The sequence below is a fragment of the Lepisosteus oculatus genome, chromosome 14, assembly GCF_040954835.1.
Source record: "Lepisosteus oculatus isolate fLepOcu1 chromosome 14, fLepOcu1.hap2, whole genome shotgun sequence".
Classification (NCBI taxonomy): domain Eukaryota; kingdom Metazoa; phylum Chordata; class Actinopteri; order Semionotiformes; family Lepisosteidae; genus Lepisosteus; species Lepisosteus oculatus.
The window spans coordinates 12,468,872-12,488,388 of record NC_090709.1 but is presented as its reverse complement, the minus strand read 5'-3'; the positions used below and the strand labels follow the sequence as shown (position 1 = coordinate 12,488,388).

Here is a 19,517-nt window from a genome sequence, read left to right as displayed (position 1 = left end):
AGTGCTCTATATTATTGTGCTCACATTGCAATCTTCTGTTGAGTGAGAACTCTTTGTTGGTGTTCATAGAGAGCCAGGTTTACACAATTAAGTTCAGTCACACACGAAGTGCTACAGTGTTGCTCTGCTGTTTTAAATGTACCTTCAAAGCATTTAGTTCTGTTAACTACAACAAATGATTTGAACTAATTTAACGTCATATTCAGGAAATCCAGAAAACGTCTCCACACTTGTCGTGGCTGTTGAAGAAATCACCTGTTAAATCTCACCCGGGATTTCTTGAGAGATCGTTCAGCGAGCGAGTCCTCCCTCTGGACCCCGCACTGAGCTGAAAGCTGCGCGAATTCCTCACTGCGTGTCCTGTACTGTTACAGGTGCTCTCGTGTAGATGTGGAGCACAGCCATAAGGACACTTTGAACTTTTTCCATATGTGAAGGAAAATTCAAAAGAGCATGAAAAGTATGGATTGTATAAAATATCCATTGGACAACTCGAGAAAGTACTGAAGGACTAAACAACGACTTTTGATGATTACAAGAGATTCAAGAAACACAACCGTCCGCACACGGGCTTGGATCCTGAACGCTTAAGTTAAGACAAAGCGAAGGATATGAACTGTAAAATCTCTTACAGTTTGTGAAATAAAACAATTTCTTACTTTCTTAATAATTTCTTACTGCTGATAGACGATTTATTGCATTTTAACAAAATTAAACTGTTATTCACACACTCTAACGAAGATAAACATTAGTGTCTTCCGGTGTGTGAGCCCATTTCTAATAAGAATAAAAAATAAGTTATATAAATTGAATTGTTCTACTTTTTATACTTACATAGTCTTATTAATATTTCAGTTAAATATTTTCTTCTGTAGTAATACTAGTCTCGATTTACAATTTTTGGACATTGTGCATCTTAAATAATTTTGTTATTAGTTTCGGTTTTGGAAAATCGCGCCTAGAACTACCAAAACTGGTAATGTTCACAAGATGTGTAATGCAATAGCGGCCTTCTGGGTGGAAAACAAAAAGTATTTCTTGGTATGAATCCTAGCTCATTTATAGGCGGCATTCTAGGACTTCTCGCTTCAGAAATCCTGTCAACGCATCGTACGTTTCTACTCCATCAATATCAGCAGTGTTATCACTACCAAACGCTAAGAATAGATCCTGGCAATCCTTCGTGAGATCTTCGTTGGAAAATTGTTTATTTTATTTAAAACAAATATTTTCAATACCATCCAAAAAGTCAAAAGTTTCAATTGCATGCAACTGATGAGATCTCTTTTCGATGGAAGTTATAAGTACATCCAAAACACGTTTCTTGTGGATCCAGAAGAGGATAATTATGAGGCTCAAAACATGCCTGTCTCTTCTTTTTTTGAGGACGAATTGATTATTGAGGTGTAATCATTGGTTCAAAACCCAAATCATCTGGTATCGCTGTTGTTTCTTTGATAGTTTCTTCAAATCCTTCAATTGATCTTCCATATCGAGGGATAATATCATACAAGTTGTGGTTTTCTTTTAATCACCAATTTTATTAAAATGTCACCTTCTTTTACAGATGTCTTGCATGTATCACAAGATATAACAGTCCTTGCATCTTCAGGTAAAATGTTTTAAAAAGTACAACAAAAGTACAATATACTGAACAGCATTTATGCTTACATGTATATTAAAATGAAGGTACATATACCAAGATATTAAAATACAATTGTACAGATTTGTTTGAAGTTTTCCACCAAATCTGCAGTGTAATTTTGAAGTATTATAGCTGAGAATGCAAGGTGAGTATGAAGATCAAATTCAATGAGTGAAAATGATTTTCTTGGAAGTTGCCGATGTTGGTCATTATTGATCATTCCAGGTATATTGACTTAGGTACTCAAATGTTTACTTGTTGTAGCTTTAAATGTGCAAAACACTCACATTTCTTTCAAATATGAAGATGTTTTACTGTATCTAGTGCTCTGTACTGGTCAATCTGGGTGCTATAAAATACCTATGGTTTGAGGTGCAGTATAAAGTGAATATTGGGGTGTCTCTAGTGCTGTGGGATGCTGCGTTTTAAATTGAGCAGCTCCTGAAGGCAGGACAAGGAGTCTTAGATAGATAGATGCAATTTCTTCTCATGGGATCAATAAAGTATCTATCTATCTTAACCTTTTGATTTGAAGGGAATGTAAATAACAGCCAGGTTGTCTCTTTGGTTGTGTTGTATCTGGTTCTGTCGACAGTGCCTTTTGTTCCTTGTGTGGATTAAATCATACTTATGAATTGATCACAAACATTTAGGCATTCTCTCCTTCTGGGGTTGATTTTATCATTGTGAGTGGCCAAAGGTTCCTTATATATTTTATTAAAAGTCTTTAATTGTACAAAATTAAGAAATTACAAATGAATGACAAAATGGTTTTAAAAAGTTTATTTTTAAAAAGGAAACGTTAAGAAAATGTCTATACATTTCTGCACATCAGAAATGTTACATTCAGAATTCTATATCAATTAATAGTTTTATTTCAGAAACATATCATATTGTACAAGAAAAAAAGACTGAATGGAATAGGGAACTTTAAGGTCTCCCTGTTTTAAAACACAAACTGCAGGTCCTGTAGACAAAGTCAAAGAGGACAGTGACTCACTGGTCAGAGCTCTCAGGTGACAGACAGTGTCAGTGTGGAAGCAGTGGAGTGAAGTGGACTCAGGTCACAGACAGTCTCAGTGCTCAGAACTGTTGTAAGACTGTGTGACTCTGTTGGTGAAGCTCTTCTGTGTCTAGACCTGCTGGAGGAGGTTCTCCCAGACAGCTCTGTCAGTCTCACAGCGCCCATCCTCTCCCTGAGAGTCATCCCCAACATCATCGTAGTCAGTCCTGTCAGGGGCAGGGGCTCCTTCTTCAGAGGGCAGTGTGTGCAGGACCCTGTCCACTCCTGGGCCAGGCTGGAGGACACCTGACAGAGAGACAGACTCATGATTTGTCAAATGAGCCAGTTATTGAAATAATATTGTTACATATTAGGATTATGGAAATTGTGAATATCAAAAATGACTGAGTAGATAAATTAAAAAATAAATTAATCATAACCCCCAACTTTTAAAGATTTTGCCAAGAATATACCTAAGCATTTGGTATAGTTAAAGGCACATAAGAGATTTGTTCTTTGGAACAGCTTTATTGAAAAAAAGTAATAGTTGAGACAATTAGTTAAATATTTGTTAACAACACTACACACAACATAAACATACAACACGCAATTACAAATTTGCTAACAAGGTGTTTTAGACACCTACATCCTAAACACCTAGAAAATCCTCAAACTGCTACCAAGTATTCAGCTTTTACAGAACACCTACATAAAAGAAAGAGATAAACCAAACCTTCTAAACCAAAGACATTACAACCTACAGTTAAATCTCTTTCTTTGTGAACCCAATTGCTACAAAATGAATGGGAACCTATCTCCCTGTTCTAAAGATGATCCCACTAGCCAGGAGAGGCACTCTTTAACTAAGGGATTCTCTAAAAAAGAAATAAAAGTTTCTAAAAACAACAGAAAGGCAAGCTCTCTTTATGAGGTTCAAAGACTAAACTCCAGTATGGTCTTTCCAGTTGATCTGGACAAGTAGTAGAAGCAAGAAGTAGCTCTCGCCTTCTATCATTCCTGGACAAGTTGATTGACAATCATTTACCCAGAACTTTATGGTTGCTTTGATCTCTGAATCTCACACCTCAGCATCTCAGCAAACATCTCCTTGCTTTGCAGCCACTAGCCATGTACTGTAATTGGAATTGGAATTGATGACATTACCCAGGTGTACCTAGATTTTTTAAAACACTTACATAGTCACAATAGTGTAGTGAATGGGGATTTTAATTTTCTGTAACAATCAGAAATTATAGCAGTATATTTTGAGAGTACTTGTAGACTTTTAGGAACTAATCAAACATAATAATCTATAGTCTCACACATGTATTCTAACCAGACAATATACAATTTATTGATATAATCATAATTTGCATAACAAACAATAAGCATAATAAACATACTGTATCTGAGAAGTACTCTGCTTTGATATCAATGGCTATTAGTGGGCTAACAGTTATAGTATACAGAATAGATGTTACAATATTGTACTCAAAAGCATTTAATAGGTTTTTTTAATTAAATTGTATCTTTTTGGAAGAATTGATGATTCAGTGTAGAATTCACTTATACTTATGAAGTATCAATGCTCTAAAACCACAGTGAGGAAGACCTAGTAATTTCTGAGCCTAGTAATTCTCTCTGCAGTCAGAGAACAGAATTCCTGGTCTTGAGGAATCTAAAGCTTTATTCTGCCCAGACCTCATTCCCTCATCATTAATCAGCTGCTGATCAATTTAAATCAATTTAAATCTGATTGGCTAGGTGTGTCAGTAGGTGGGTTTCAGTGACACTGTGATCTTTGTGATCTAACTTTGTACAATTCAGGTCACTCAGTCTTTATTGGCTGTTATTGATCCTTGTAGGACATGATAGAGTGAAGCTACCGCTACTTCAAAATGCATGATTCCCCCTGTCTTGGATGACAGTGCAACAGAGATGGATTACTGGAGGTTATCTTTCCCATCCCTGAACTACCTAACCCACACTGAGCCCCCTGGCTGTAGCCCCTTTTACCTGAAGTGGGGTCTCCCTCACTGTCCCCCACATCACTGTACCCAGAGGGTGTCTCATCAGAGAGGAGTCTCCCTGTGAACAGAAGAGCAGGTCAGTAATGGCTCTGTCATTCTGACACAGACTGGCCTGTAAGAGACCTTTTCTCTTCCAGGTAGTGTTTATTTGCAGATATGAAATTAGGTTGAGACTAATTTCTAATGACAAAGGTTACTGTGGGCTGGAACAGGGGGTACTCCTTAGTCTTATTTATAATAACTCACCTGACACAGTGTCTGGACTCTGGGGCACAGTGATGGCATCATCATAATACTCAGGGGCCTCTTCTTTCACAGAGGACATCAGCTTTCCTAAAGCACACAGAGCACAGCTTCACTGTCACACATCAGCACACTGAGTTATCTAGAGCACAGGACTGCTGGAGCTCATCAGAACACACTGATTAACTGAACATCACACAGGATCTAAAACTCCAGGCTCAAAGTACAGGAGATCAGGGGGAACCTGATTTCCAGTCCTATTCACAACTGTAATAAATGTAAAACAATTCCTAGATTTTCAAATAAGATGTTGAAGGAAAACAAGGCAGAGAAAGTTGGGCTATATTTGGACAGAGAGGGTGGTGATGTGAACCCTATGAGATATTGAAGAGGAGCCGGACACTGTCAGCAGTGACCCAGATTGAGTGTGCAGGGCTGAGATCACAGAGAGAGAGTCAGATTCATGTAACTGGTACAGAATAGTACAGACTCCGTATTCAGAGGCTGAGATCCAAGAAAGAGTAGAGAGATTCAGACTCTGTGGGAGTCCAGACTGGAGTTTAGTCTTTGAACCTCATAAAGAGAGCTTGCCTTTCTGTTGTTTTTAGAAACTTTTATTTCTTTTTTATATAATCCCTTAGTTAAAAAGTGCCTCTCCTGGCTAGTGGGAGCATCTTTAGAACAGGGAGATAGGTTCCCATTTATTCCCATTTATTTTGTAGCAATTGGGTTCACAAAGAAAGAGATTTAACTGTAGGTTGTAATGTCTTTGGTTTAGAAGGTTTGGTTTATCTCTTTCTTTTATGTAGGTGTTCTGTAAAAGCTGAATACTTGGTAGCAGTTTGAGGATTTTCTGGGTGTTTAGGATGTAGGTGTCTAAAACACCTTGTTAGCAAATTTGTAATTGCATGCTGTATGTTTATGTTGTGTGTATTGGTGCAGAGTTTCCCCATGTGATTGGACTGAAATAACCCACCTGACAAGGCATCTGGACTCTGAGGTACAGTTACAGCATCATCATAGTACTCTGGGATCTCTTCTTTCAGAGAGGTTATCGAGTCTCCTGAACCACACAGAGAGACAGAGAATTTACACTTCAGGACTCAGACTTACTTTGACCATAGAGCTGCAAAGTAATTGGAAAGTGTGATTTTAAATGTTTTGTGGTGTATAGTTAAGCCAAAACTCTAGGGTCGCTGATTAATCTGATCTGAAAGGCCGTTTTTACAGCATGCTGTTCCGCAGTCTCCTTTTCTATCAAAACCAATGAGAGCACTCCAGTATTGACCAGGTCTAGTTTTGCTCGGCATCTATGATTTGCTGATGTAGCGGCAATGCTTGTTAATAAGACAGAATTAAGCGTTGGTATGCTCCTAAAGTAGGCCCCATCTCACCCCCCATCTCTGTGGTGCAGCCACAGAGAAAGAATTCATGCAGGCTGATTTAAGATGTTTTCTTTTGATAAGAAACAAGCTCCCAGACGGGGATGCAATTAGCTAAGCCTGGCTATCATGATCAATGGTCAACCATTGGCGCCTATCAGTCTAGGGAGTGCCGAATGGACATCTGGACTGCATTCCTAAGTGTCAAGAGTAAGTGACTTATATCTCACCTTGACCAACCAATCAGGGACTGGCAGGGCGTGGTAATACCACGTGGGTCTCCAATGCCCGCCAAACTCTCAACCAATCAGCACACATCTGGGTCTTGATCAAAAAGGGAGCGCAAGCTCAGATCGGAGCTCTCCTTGGCCATTTTCGCGCATCCTCAGAGACAATCACGTGACAACTGCTGTTGTCTGCAAAAGGACTTGGACTTTGTTCTAAGCGCGAGGCCGAGGATCCCATACGTACTCAGAATTCTACCAACATGAATGCTGCGCTTGATCAACGGCAGCCTACAGTTGGACCCTCGTCGACAACCTGAAAAGCTTATTCAGAAGCAGCACTGGACCGGGAACGAACCAGCTTCTTCCCAGGCAAAAGAGTGACTTGTGAGGACTCGCAGTCACACTCTGTGCATAGAGACTTTCTACTAGCCAGCCGGACTGCTGGTAGATCTCCTCGGATCAACGACTGCCCTGCGCGCCGCAGTCAGATTCCTCCGCCCGTCCTACTCCGAGCTGTACCTCAACTGGTTGGCCGGTAGCCAGAGGACGCCGACACAACGCCCATTGGACAACCGCTGGAACAGAGGCTGCAACAGAGCCTGTCAGCTGGTTTGGTGTTCGTGCCGGGAATTCCAAATCCATACACAGTGGATAAGTAAACCCCATGTTCTACATTGCATCTCGAGAATTCAATTGTACCTCAACACAAGATGTTATCAATTTAATTCATGAGTAATGTATTTACTTCCGAGTTTAGAGTAACAGTGGGTAATAACACTGATTAGCGATTTGGTAACCGAACGATATATATTGACATATATTCTCTGTTGTGTATCTCTTTGTGTTGGCATCTCTTCGAGATTATATACCTTGTATATTGATAACCCTCACAGTAAGGTCTGCCGCTCGTATCCAGGCAGACTCATATATGTTTGGTGCACAGTTTATATTAATAAATGTATCCCGTGTATTAAACCCGTGTGTGTGTGTTGTTAGTTGTTCTGACGATTGATTTTCTAAAAGCCCCAACGAACAACCTCGTGATTACTGCTACAATTAATAATTGTCTCAGTAAACCCATCAAACCACTACACTGAGATAAGGCTAGTGTGAGGCAACACTGAAGAAACACGTGTGGTTATATTTATATAATTCAGGATTTTCTACATAAGTTCACTAAACGTCAGCCTGGTTTGAGGTGAGAGTGAGTACTGGACTGAAGACCTCCTCACTCCCACACTGAGCCCCCTGACTCCACCTCCCCTCACCTGGTACTGGGTCTCCCTCACTGTCCTCCACATCATCGTATCCAGAGGGCAGCTCGTCAGAGAGGAATCTCCCTGTGAACAGGAGGACAGATCAGTATTACCTGCAGTCAGACAGCAGACTCATTGTCTTCCACTGGCTGTGGAAGAAGCCAGGGTGTGAACAGTATCTCAGAGTTTGTGTGTATAAGGCAGATCAGGAACTGTGAACTGTGGTGTCAGTTACTTTGACACCAGTTGAGAAAAAAAAATCCTACAGTCAGTCAGCACTGTCTCTTACTGGGAGAGAAGCCAGGTTGTCAACAGAAACACAGAGTTTATGATGCTTTTCTTCACTTACTTTGACAGCAGTTGAGAAAGAAAACTCTACAGATTTAAAACCAGTATGGTGAGATTTTCTACAAGTGTTAAGTCCTCAGATCTCCCTCAGAAGATGGAGACTAATCACTCCTGAAGACTCTCTCCACTCACTTCTCCTGGGGGCGCTGTAGGTTCCCTCTCTGGCCAGTTTGTACTCTATTTCCTCGTAAACGGCATCATGATAGGGTGCGAGTGCTCCCTTAGATAGGGCTGTGTGAGAAAACAGACACTCAGGGTTAACATGCAGGGAGAGGAGTACAAGATCAAACATTGACTACTAAACCTTCTTTGGACATTACAGCACATAAATGTTATGCTTCTGGATTTGCAAATTTCCTGATATCTCCATCTGTAATTGTTGATAATCTTTTTTAAACTTTAAATGGTTTTCTCTACCAGGTTTATTCCTCAAGGTAATTATGTAAATATAAGTTCCATGTGAGTGACAGAACTGACCACTAGAGGTCACTATGTGGATGGAGAGTTCCCTCCCTACCTTTCCTCAGATTCCTGTTCTGGATCAGCTGCCCCACTAACAGGGCCAGCACCACGAAGAGCAGAGCCCCCAGCAGCAGGAGGACCAGGGGCGAGGCAGACAGGCCTCCCAGTGGCTGTGTCTGGGGTGTTGTCCTGGTTCTGCCTGAGAGAGGGGGAGACAATGGATGAACAGGGATCAGGAGAGGTGCTCTTGGGCTCATACTGTATACACTTCGACACATGTCCTGTTCTCCTCCTGTTCCGATATGTGGCTATCATGGCTTCAGGGTGAACCCAAGATCAATGAAGAATAGTTAAGGATTCCCAATCTAACCCATCAGGACTGTCACTAAATCAGTGAGGAAAGAGAGGACACTAGCACAAGATCTACACTGGAAATCTGAAAACACTGATCTTCACTCTGAGAGAGGAGAGGAGACACTACAACAACACTGGGAATCTGAAGAGACACTGATCTTCACACTTAAGGAGGAGAGGAGACACTACAGCTACACTGGGAATCTGAAGAGACAGAAAGACAGGAGTTATCAATGACAAGGAAGATTTCTGTTCACCTGTAGCTGTTGCTGGACTGGCTGTTGTCTCTGAAAAACCTGTAAAAGAGATAGGAGAACTGTCATTATTTTGCCTTTGGTTTTACAGCAGGTTGAATCCACAGTGGTCTTAAAAAGAAAATCTTTATATTTGTTCCTTGAGGTCAAATCTAGGATTGCTGGATGAATGGTGTCTTGTTCGGAATTAAAGCCTAGTGTTGTTCACATACACAGGGCTACAAAACATCCCAATCTTGTGACTGATGATCTTAGTTGGTTCAGTTAGATATTAAGCAGTGATAGAGTATGGGTAACATCAGTCTAACTTCTCCATTGATCTGCTACCTTGTTCATCTACAGTTCTAAGACTCTCCTCACCTGTACAGGTAACCCCTGCATCCTCCTTGTGTCGACAGTCGCTCTGATTCAGTCCAGAGTGACAGCAGTCCCACAGGTGAAGCTCACTGCCTGTGCAGTTCACCTCGTCCAGCCAGATTGCGCCGTTTCCTGGTCCGAATGAGGCCTCTATCGCTGCACTCACTGCATCCCCACAGCCCAGCTGTCTGCAGACCACCTGGGCATCCTGCAGGTCCCAGGAGTCGTCACAGACTGTACCCCAGGAGCCCTCGTACCGCAGCTCCACCCGGCCAGAGCAGTTAGTGCCTCCAACCAGGCGCAGAGCCAATGGGACTGAAAGACAACAGTGAGGTTACTGAGTGTCATTAGATCTGTGACTGTAGATGAGAGCAGAGAGGTTACTGAGTGTCTTCAGCTCAGTGACTGTAGTAGAGGTTAGTGAGGTATTGAGTGGCTCTAGAAGAGAGCTGTACAGTATGGTTACTGTTCCTCAGCTCAGGGCTGCAGTGTCTCTGACTGTTTTACACACTGAACTCACCTGGGCAGTACAGCTGAGGCTGCTCTTCCTGAGGGGCTGGAGTGCTTCTGTCAGCTTCTTTTCTAGGACCTTCAAAGATTAATAATAATTATTTAATTTTATACATGTTTGGATATAAATTACTAAGAATTCAGTTTAAAGCTTTTGTCTGTTCTAAATATGGCAAAACACTAATTTACAGAGCATTACTCTTCCCTCTGTACCTGAGCAGGTGATGTTAGCCACTTCTCGGTCTGTGCAGTCATTCTGACCCCAGGGAGAGGAGGGACACTGCCACAGGGTGGAGTCGTGTTTGCGACAGGAGACAAAGTCCAGCCATCTGGGATCAGGGCTCAGCCTGGAGTTTATCTCACTGATGGTGCCCTTGTCTCCACAGCCCAGCTGTTTACAGATCACTGCGGCTGTGGAGTCAGTCATGCCGTTCTGACACACACTGCCCCAGGTGCCATTGTAGTAAACCTCTGCCTGTCCTGAACAGCCTGCAGACAGTCTCAGCAGAGTGTGATCTGTCAAGACAGCAGGGAAAGTTAAAGGAAACAAACCCTGACAAGACAGCCCAACGTTTCATTCTGAACTGGTAAGAAACAACTAGCAATGAAATGAAATGAACATGTAATGAAACAATGACAGCTGTACAATAACACAGTTGACATGAAGGTGACAGGCAGGACTGTGTGGTTCTGTTCATTCAGAATCTGGACAGTGCATCACACAGAACTTTAAAATCCCATTACATGATCAGGTTCTGACCCAAAACATCATTCTGATCAGCTTGGCTATTCAGCAGCAGCACAACTAAGAGACTGAGGCATGAAAGTAGAACTCTTGGCTCAGGATGAGCGGTGCAGCGTTATGAATGGAGAAAACGTGGGTCAGGGTGACATTTAACACTGTGTGGGTCATCAGGATCTGACCAGAAGCCATTCTTGGAACAAATCAAAATGAAACATTTGAGGCAGAAAATCATGAAAGATAATGGCCAAGACAAATACACCCAAACAGACAACAGGTCTTATTGATGTGAGAAGTTTAAAGTTTGGACCCTAGATTTTACTGGAGGACTGAGATGAATATATCCCCATTCACTAGTGTAGGGGAATTTCTCTTGAGTTTCTTTCTCTCTTTATTTATTTTTGCTGGGATGTGAATATGTGCATTCACAACTGTATCATAAATATAAATATTTATTTTAAAATTAATTCTGCATCCAGCTCAGTCTTTTCCTCAACAAGATGCATTTAAGCACTCCAGATGCAAACCATATCCACAATGTGGAATTCCAGTATGTGGATTATTTTATTTAGTTGACTTACTGAACACAAGATTCTCACATTCTCACAAGTCAAACATATTTAGGCACTCTAGATGCAAGCCATATCCACAATGTGGGATTAAAGAATCTGAATAATTGTAATTTTAATTATCTCCCCTATCTGAACACAGGATTCTCACATCCTCCTTGTGTCCACAGTCATGCCGTCCCCACCCTGCTGAGGGACACTCCCACAGAGACGACTCGTTCCCCAGACAGCCCACCTCGTCCAGCCAGATGGGTCCAGTTCCCTGGCTGAAGGAGGCCGGCACTGGGGCACTGAGGGCCATCCCACACTGGAGCTGTCTGCATACCACCTGAGAGTCTGCCAGGTCCCAGGAGTCATCGCAGACTGTCCCCCAGGAACCATTGTGATATACCTCCAGCCTCCCAGCACAGTCACCTCCTGCACCAACCAGCCTGAGGGACAGCTGATCTAGGAGCAGAGAATTAGAGGTTAGGGGTCCAGAGGTCAGTGCAGTACTAAGAGATCACCATGACCTGCTGTTACAAGTTGAAGATTATCTCGGCCCACTAGGCACAGCAGATACAGTTCAAGTACAATGTTTCTTGACTTTTGATTAATTTAATATATACTTATTGTAACAGATTGTTCATAAGCAGTATACCAGATAAGTTACTTTTCTGACCCACTGCTGGGCACAGAGACAATAGCTAAACCGGTGACAAATTGCAGTATTCAGATAGATGCGTTTGCTGTAGATCCCAAAGACCCTAGTGTGTTTGTGACACACAGAAAAAACTGCACACACACAGCTGTTGCTTCACTGACTGATCTGGGATTCCACTGAGCAACAGAGACATCAACACACACTGAGAGCCCTGGAGATACAGAACAGGGGCTAATTCATACCTGGTGTTTTGGAAAAGGGAACAGCTGAAAAGGGGAAATCTGTGAAACAAACAGAGAGAGAGAAAACAGACTGTGAACCATGTGTGAGAGGTGCAGTTTAGCACCAGAAATGAAACTAGAATTAAAACAGCACTGATGTGATTAAGACAGTCTTCAACTCTCTTTACCTGCTCCAGGTGAATCTCTGGTCATATTTGAGTCTGTAAAACAGAAGAAAGGAGCTCATTTCTGTCCACAGGAGTGATGTTTCACCAGTGCAGGGTCAGCTGTGTGTGGGGCTCAACTGTACATAACATCTGTAATTATTGACTTTCTGAGACTCACTTTCTTTTCAGCCTCCTGTTAAATAGGGCTCCATTAATTAAACTAATTAAACAGTTCAGGTGTTAATTACAGGATACTGAGATCCAATACTTTCTTTCATTTTTAGGACAGTGATCTCAATATAAATGTAAAAAAGATTTATGTCCACAGTGAATTGTTGTACCTAATCATCTGAAAAAAAATGACAATGAAAATGATTACCCCTTTAGTTAATATTTGAGTTATATATGATATGATTCAAATACGCTCACATGCTTTAAGGAATATATTTTTACTGGCAGCGTGTAACAGAGCAGGTATTCAGTAAATCATGAAGACAGTGTGCTGCTGTGTGTAAGCACATGATTTTTAAACATAATTCTCACCAGAGCAGATGACTCCTGCGTCCTGTCCATGAGAGCACCCTGCTCTCCCCCATGAAGAGACAGCACAGTGTGAGAGACGGCTCTCATTGCCCCAGCACTCAAACACATCAGCCCTTACTGGTCCACTGCCCTGTCCAAACCAGGCCTGTCCTGGTGCTGCTACAGCCTCCCCACAGCCCAGCTGCTGGCAGAGAACAGTGGCATCTCTCAGGTCCCAGTAGAGATCACACACTGTCCCCCACTCCCTGTCGTACTGCAGCTCCACTCGGCCAGAGCAGGAGTCAGATCCACTCACCAGCCTGAACCCTGTATATCCTGCACACAGGACAGGGGAGAGAGCAGAGACAAAGTGTCACAACACAACAACCAGCAATAACCCTTCAAGTATCCTTACAATACTGAGCTTTAAATTACTGTCATATAAGTATCTCACTAACGTGTTACTGTTCGATCCAATTCAATCTGAAATACTTTCTTCATCAGCAAGGCTGGTAATTTATGGTTTAATTAAGTTACTGTTGATCAGAAGATCATCGTATTGAGTTTTCATGGTTAAACACCAATCCCCAGTATTGAATCAGAGCTATAGCAACACTTATTTGTTTCTCTTCTAAGCTTCAGTTTTGAGCTCCATTAAAAACAAAATGAAATGAATTATCCCCCTCTTACCAAAACACTCCAGTCCCACATCGTTCTCATGGGTGCAGCTCTGTGTCTTTGTGGAGGACTTTGGACAGAAGAACAGGTGCGATTCACTTCCCTGGCACTGAAACTCCTCTGTCCAGACCTGTCCCTCCCCCTTCCCGAAATGAGCCCCCTTCAGCACCTGTGAGGGAACCCCACAGTCCAGCTCTCGACAGACAACTTCTGCATCCTGCCAGTCAAAGTCAGAGTCACACACTGAGCCCCAGGTCTCTCCGTGCTGCACTTCCAGTCTCCCAGAGCAGAGATCACTGCCTCCAACCACTCTGACCCTCGATGAGCTGGAATTTCAGAACAATAACACAGATCACTGTCACTGACCAGCCTGACCCCTCAATGAGCTGGAATATCAGAACAATAACAGAGATCACTGTCCCTGACCACTCGATATGCTTGAATATAAGAAAAGATAGGAAGAGAGAGCAGTAATAGAGAGTGAGTATTCATTATTTGAACAAAATTGTGAGGAATTCTAAAGAATACTAAAACTATACACTGTTTTGGAATTTTGGGAAATTGCTCAGCTAAAAATTAATCTGTAATTTATCAAGCACACATTCACTGCAGATCAAGTCACTTCCACAGAAACACTGAGAGATCAATGAAAAATAATTAAAATGACCAGAACCTCTGCGCACCCCACTGTGTCATAGGAGCTGACATCCTAGAACTCTGGGCTTCAAAGTGGGAATTTGGTTGTGAAACACAAGTAATTGACCTGCAGATATCCGAGACCCTGAACCAAGATGAAGGACACATTCTACCCCAAAGCTTCCTGATAAACTTGAAGAAAACCTGGGAACTAAACAATGTCCTTCAATATAAAGCAGAAATGAACACTCACATATAAAAAATAAAGGGAATTGGATTCAAAAATTGTAAATTATTTTTAATAAAGTTGTTTTAGACACCACGTCCAAAGTGGCGCAGAGGTTATAGAAAACCAAGCCTAACATACCCAGTCCAGCTACTGTTGCAGCTGGACTGCCTGACCTGCCCCCTGACAAAAACTGTGAACAGGACTGTCACAGCCTGGCACTGCAGGAGCAGGACAGTCAGACCTGGGCACTGACACCCACTCTGGACGAGACCAGGACTGTCACAGCCTGGCACTGCTGGAGCAGGACTGTCTGACCTGGGCACTGACACACACTCTGGACAAGACCAGGACTGTCACATCCTGGCACTGCTGGAGCAGGACTGACTGACCTGGGCACTGACAGACACTCTGGACAATATGACAACACACACTAGCTGAGGGTAAGACAGAGTAAAGAGAAACAGACCCTGAGGAAGTATAGGCTCAATTACCGAAGCTCACTTCTATTAAGATTAATAGAAACAGTATTATTCTTCATGTATTTACAGTATATATTGGCTATGGAGGTGTGCATATGTAAACTTATTTCAGGTACAGTGCCTACATATTATTTTCTAATTTGTAAAGGGATGAGTATGTGGACACAAGACAAGATTGTGATTTCTGTCAAACCCATGAAGATTGATCTGCCATCCTCAGTCACCTGTAAGCTGACATTTAAAAGCAGGAAGCAGTTCACCCAGATGAGATGGGAGCAGAAGGAAGGGACTGATCACTTTTGAGAAAGTTATTAAAGAGCTGGTAAGCAGCTTAACTGCCTGTTGTATTCCTTCATGTGAAGATGCTCATTCAAATGTTTAGCTTTAGTTTTTTTTTGTTTTTGGGTTGTTTTTATTGTTCTGTAAATAATTAAACACTACTTTGGAAATGAAGGCTTTATTTGTGTTCATCCAAATTGCTGCCTGTATACATCAGCTGGCTTCTGGGTTTGACACTAACTTACAAAGCGTTTTTATTTTCTGAAACCTCAACCCTGGAAAACATAAAACAGAGGGAGAGGGACATTTTTCCCTAGAGAAACAGATGTTATATCAGATTTTTTAGTTATTTTTTAAGAATGTGAATGTATTCATGATGTATTTAAAACATTCCATACCGTATGTACACTGAGAACTGAGGGCACCTTTGCTAAAGGATTGTAGGAATATGGAACAGGTTACCAGATATCCCAGCTTTCTTGAAGAAACAGTGGATGAGATCCTTGGATCAATACTGACTACCAAATGGACCAGGAAGCTGAGAGATCTCCTCTACTTTGTAATATATTACATTTTGAGAATACATATCAGTCATATTGTTTTTATTCTATAGTTTTTATTTCTATAGTTTTTAGATATTGTTGTAACTAATTTGTTTCACTCAATCTCACAGAATGCGGTCATTGTTGTTATGTTTGTAAATATATCAGAGAAAAGCATCTGATGTTCAATGTCAATGCTGTAATTCTTTGATCAATACAGCTCTTTGAATCTGAATTTAAATAGAGAAAAGGGAGAAGTAAGAGAGACACAGCAGAACTGTAAGTGAAAATGATCCTGACGAATTACAAGGAGGACAAACTGGAGTTTTCAAATCAAGACCAAGAATAAATTTGTTTATACTGATCTATCGGTCACATACTGTAAATTTATTTGTAGATTTATAGCCTTATGATCAAACACTGTCCTTTGGCCTCTTTATTGGTCAATTGTAAAACCTAACAGGAATCATACAGGTGGGGTTGGGGGTTTCAGACAGTTTTCAATACCTGTTCTACACACTGCAGGAAATACAATCCAGAAGGAGAAAAGACACACAGTGACAGGGAGGAGTGATGTCACAGCTCTCAGCAGGACAGGAGCAGCAGCAATGGGAGGATGGACAAATGATGAAGGACTCTAGATTGGTGCAGGAGTTTTAATTCTCCTCAGTGCTGGAGACTGGAGAGAGTCTGTGTCTCTTACCTGAACACCTCACTCCAGCATCATAGTCATGACTCAAGCCCCAGTCTTTCACTTCATCTTTTCCACAGTCCCTCAGCGCAGCCTCTGACTCCCTGCAGGAAACCTCACTCAGCAGGACTGATCCAGACCCTGGTCCAAAGTAAGCTCCTCCTGGTGCTGAAACAGCAGATCCACAGCCCAGCTGTCTGCACACCACTGCAGCATCATCCAGATCCCATTCATCATCACACACTGTCCCCCACTCTCCACCATGATACACCTCCACTGTCCCCTCACAGGGACTGGCTCCATTCACCAGCCTCACATCAGCACTGCCTGCAGAGAGAGAGAAACAATCCCTATCACCATGTCTACAGGATATTTTTATATTAAGACATTTTAGAAACACACCTGGAATTTGTATTTGGTTTTACCTGTTTGATTGGATTGCTTGTCTCTCCCATGGGGAACAAGAGACAGTGGAGTGACAGGAAGTCCACCAGCAGCCATCTTACCTCTCCCTCCACACACCTGTGTCCTGTTATATATCTCTCTGTCCATATCACTGTGTGACTGCAGAGGGCTGTTCTGCTGTGGTTACTACAGTGGACAGTGGCTGTAATGAGTGTGTTCCTGTGTTTCTGGAAAATGTGGTCAGGACAGTGGACAGTGCCTGTAATGAGTGTGTTCCTGTGTTTCTGGAAGTGGTCAGTTGGCTGTAATGACGGTCTTCCTGTGTTTCAGGAAGCTGTGGTCAGTAGAGTGGACAGTGGCTGTAATGACTGTGCTCCTGTGTTTCTGGGAGCTGTGGTCAGTACAGTGGACAGTGGCTGTGGTGTCAGAAGGCTGAATGACTGAAACCAGGTTTTGTGTATCTGGTGTATCTGGGTCTCAGGCCCCACATGTACTTAGCAGTGGGCACTGACCGCATGTCTGTATCAAGTAAGAAATTTAATTGTGATAAGTCTTTTCAACATTCTACTTTGAAAATAAGTTATAAAATCCAAAACAGAATCAATAAAAATATTTTCTTAATAGATGGATGCTTCACAACTTGTGCTGCAATATGTGAAGTGTAATGCTGCAGAAAGATGGAAAATCTGCAGCAGGAGATATAATTGAAACCCAGGTGCAGGACTTTGAGCTCTTTCAGAGTTTGAATGATCAGGGAGTAACAGATCGAATGCAGGCAGCTGGGCTGAATGAAAAAGGTGAGCAGAAAGAAAAAATAAAGAGGGACACCCGTCTCCCAGCTGAAATAAAGAAAAGAAAGGCTGGAGAGTCAGCGAGGAAAAGGAAAGAGTTAAAACAGAGAAAATATTTCAGGATCGAAGAGCAGGAGTAGTGAGAAATTAAAATAACCGAGTGATAAACTTGACTATGAGAGGAATGCGATCGCTAGGTTCACAAGGTTTGGCTCTAATGATGGAGATTCTGTGTTCTGAACAGTTTCAAATAAAGAGGTGATTAGTGTGACTGGGAGCCTGAATGAAAGACTGAAGGTTTAATTGAAAGACGTCCTGACCCAGTCTGAATGACAGGGTGAGCGCTCGAGGGAATGTTGCTGTTGACGCGAGTCAGTCCCAGCCCAGACTGTACGTGAAGTGTGTATACTTACTGTCCAGGGCACATTTACAGTAACTAGATTTGTTCTTTTTGATTAAATTTTCAATCATCTTCAGTTTGGAGTGTGAAATATTTTTTTCCATTGCACACTATATGCTACAATTCATTTAAATACTACTTTTTATTCATATATTTTTTTTGCTATGCTTACATGATAAATATGTGAACAATGTGTTTTAGCTTTTGCCTCTCAAGATCTTAGTACATAATTCATGTTAGATCCTTCTGTAATATAATTTCCATAGTATCTAAAACTACTGTAATCATTCTCAAAAATAACCATAAATCAAAAATATTTTAATACATTTACCTTCAGTACTCTTATTTGTATTAGCACATTCACCTGCAATAGTTACTAATATTATTTGTAAATCAGAAACGTGCCTTAAATATACTTTAATCTCGATCTGTAATAGTTCTTTGCACTAAATTGTCACCTTCTCTCAAAATACTCTATTTTTTAATAATATTTCCATAATGTTATAATGTTATTATTATTAATGTTACTTTAATAATACAGTAAATACAAAATGTGTCAATAGTAATAATACTGGAGTCTAAATAATACTCTAATATTTAATAACACACTTATCTCAGTTAAAATATTAGTCTAAAAATACTTTAATAAAACATATTAATTAATCAGTGTGTAAAATAAAATATCAGTCCGATCTATACAACAGTGTTTAAAAACACACTGATCTCTGTTAATACACTAGTGTGTTATTATACCTGTTAGAGAAGGCAGAATTGAGCACAATGAAATAAACAACCCCTGGTAAATATTTTGAAACGTCGTATTATTGTTAAAACATTTGTATTCCTTTTTGTTTGCAAATGGGAAAATTTCCACAAGTCCTAGCACATGACCCAAATTACAACCAAAATTTTGTATTTTATTATTGTGGTAATAGATGAGGGATTGTCAAGTTGTACAACATTTGTGATAAGGTTGCTAAATATCTACAATATTAATAGTTATAATAATTATATGTTAGTACTTAAAAAACATTATCCTTAGTCTGTGTTGTGTGTAATAGTGTATAACTGCATATAAAACTATTAATACAGCATTAATAGAAAATAGTTTAAAAAACATATAAGCTGAATTAATATTATGATTAATTGTAGAGGTGAAATTCTTGTTAATACTGCAAATTGTTAATTATTTTTCCTTATTTATAGCATCAATTATAATTTTAAGGAATATCCATAAAGCTGAGTTTTAAATTAAACAGAAAAGCACTTCTGCATGCTGTGGTCACTACGGTGGTCAGTGGCTGTAATGACTGTAGAACCTCAGATGGCTGGTCCTGGGTTCCAGGAGACTGTGGTCACTATACTGGACACTGTACTAACTCTGTGGCTTCCAAGTCCTGGGACCAGTGTTTCTGTGTTAGTGGGACCTGTGGTCACAACAGTGGTCAGAGG

The 19,517-nt window shown here is 41.1% G+C and overlaps 1 protein-coding gene across 1 annotated transcript in view; it reads right to left on the bottom strand.

Moving 5' to 3' along the window:
- Positions 1 to 9,048: 9,048 nt before the first annotated feature.
- The window catches only part of LOC138243427 (scavenger receptor cysteine-rich type 1 protein M130-like), a 359,441-nt gene continuing 348,972 nt past the window's right edge, over positions 9,049 to 19,517 (bottom strand). The window contains exons 5-10 of the mRNA XM_069199028.1: positions 16,495 to 16,792; positions 13,626 to 13,830; positions 13,131 to 13,271; positions 11,514 to 11,829; positions 9,565 to 9,881; positions 9,049 to 9,053 (exon numbers count right to left, since the gene is read on the bottom strand). Coding sequence (XP_069055129.1) covers positions 9,049 to 9,053; positions 9,565 to 9,881; positions 11,514 to 11,829; positions 13,131 to 13,271; positions 13,626 to 13,830; positions 16,495 to 16,792 — 1,282 coding nt within the window. The remainder of the gene's footprint in view (positions 9,054 to 9,564; positions 9,882 to 11,513; positions 11,830 to 13,130; positions 13,272 to 13,625; positions 13,831 to 16,494; positions 16,793 to 19,517) is intronic.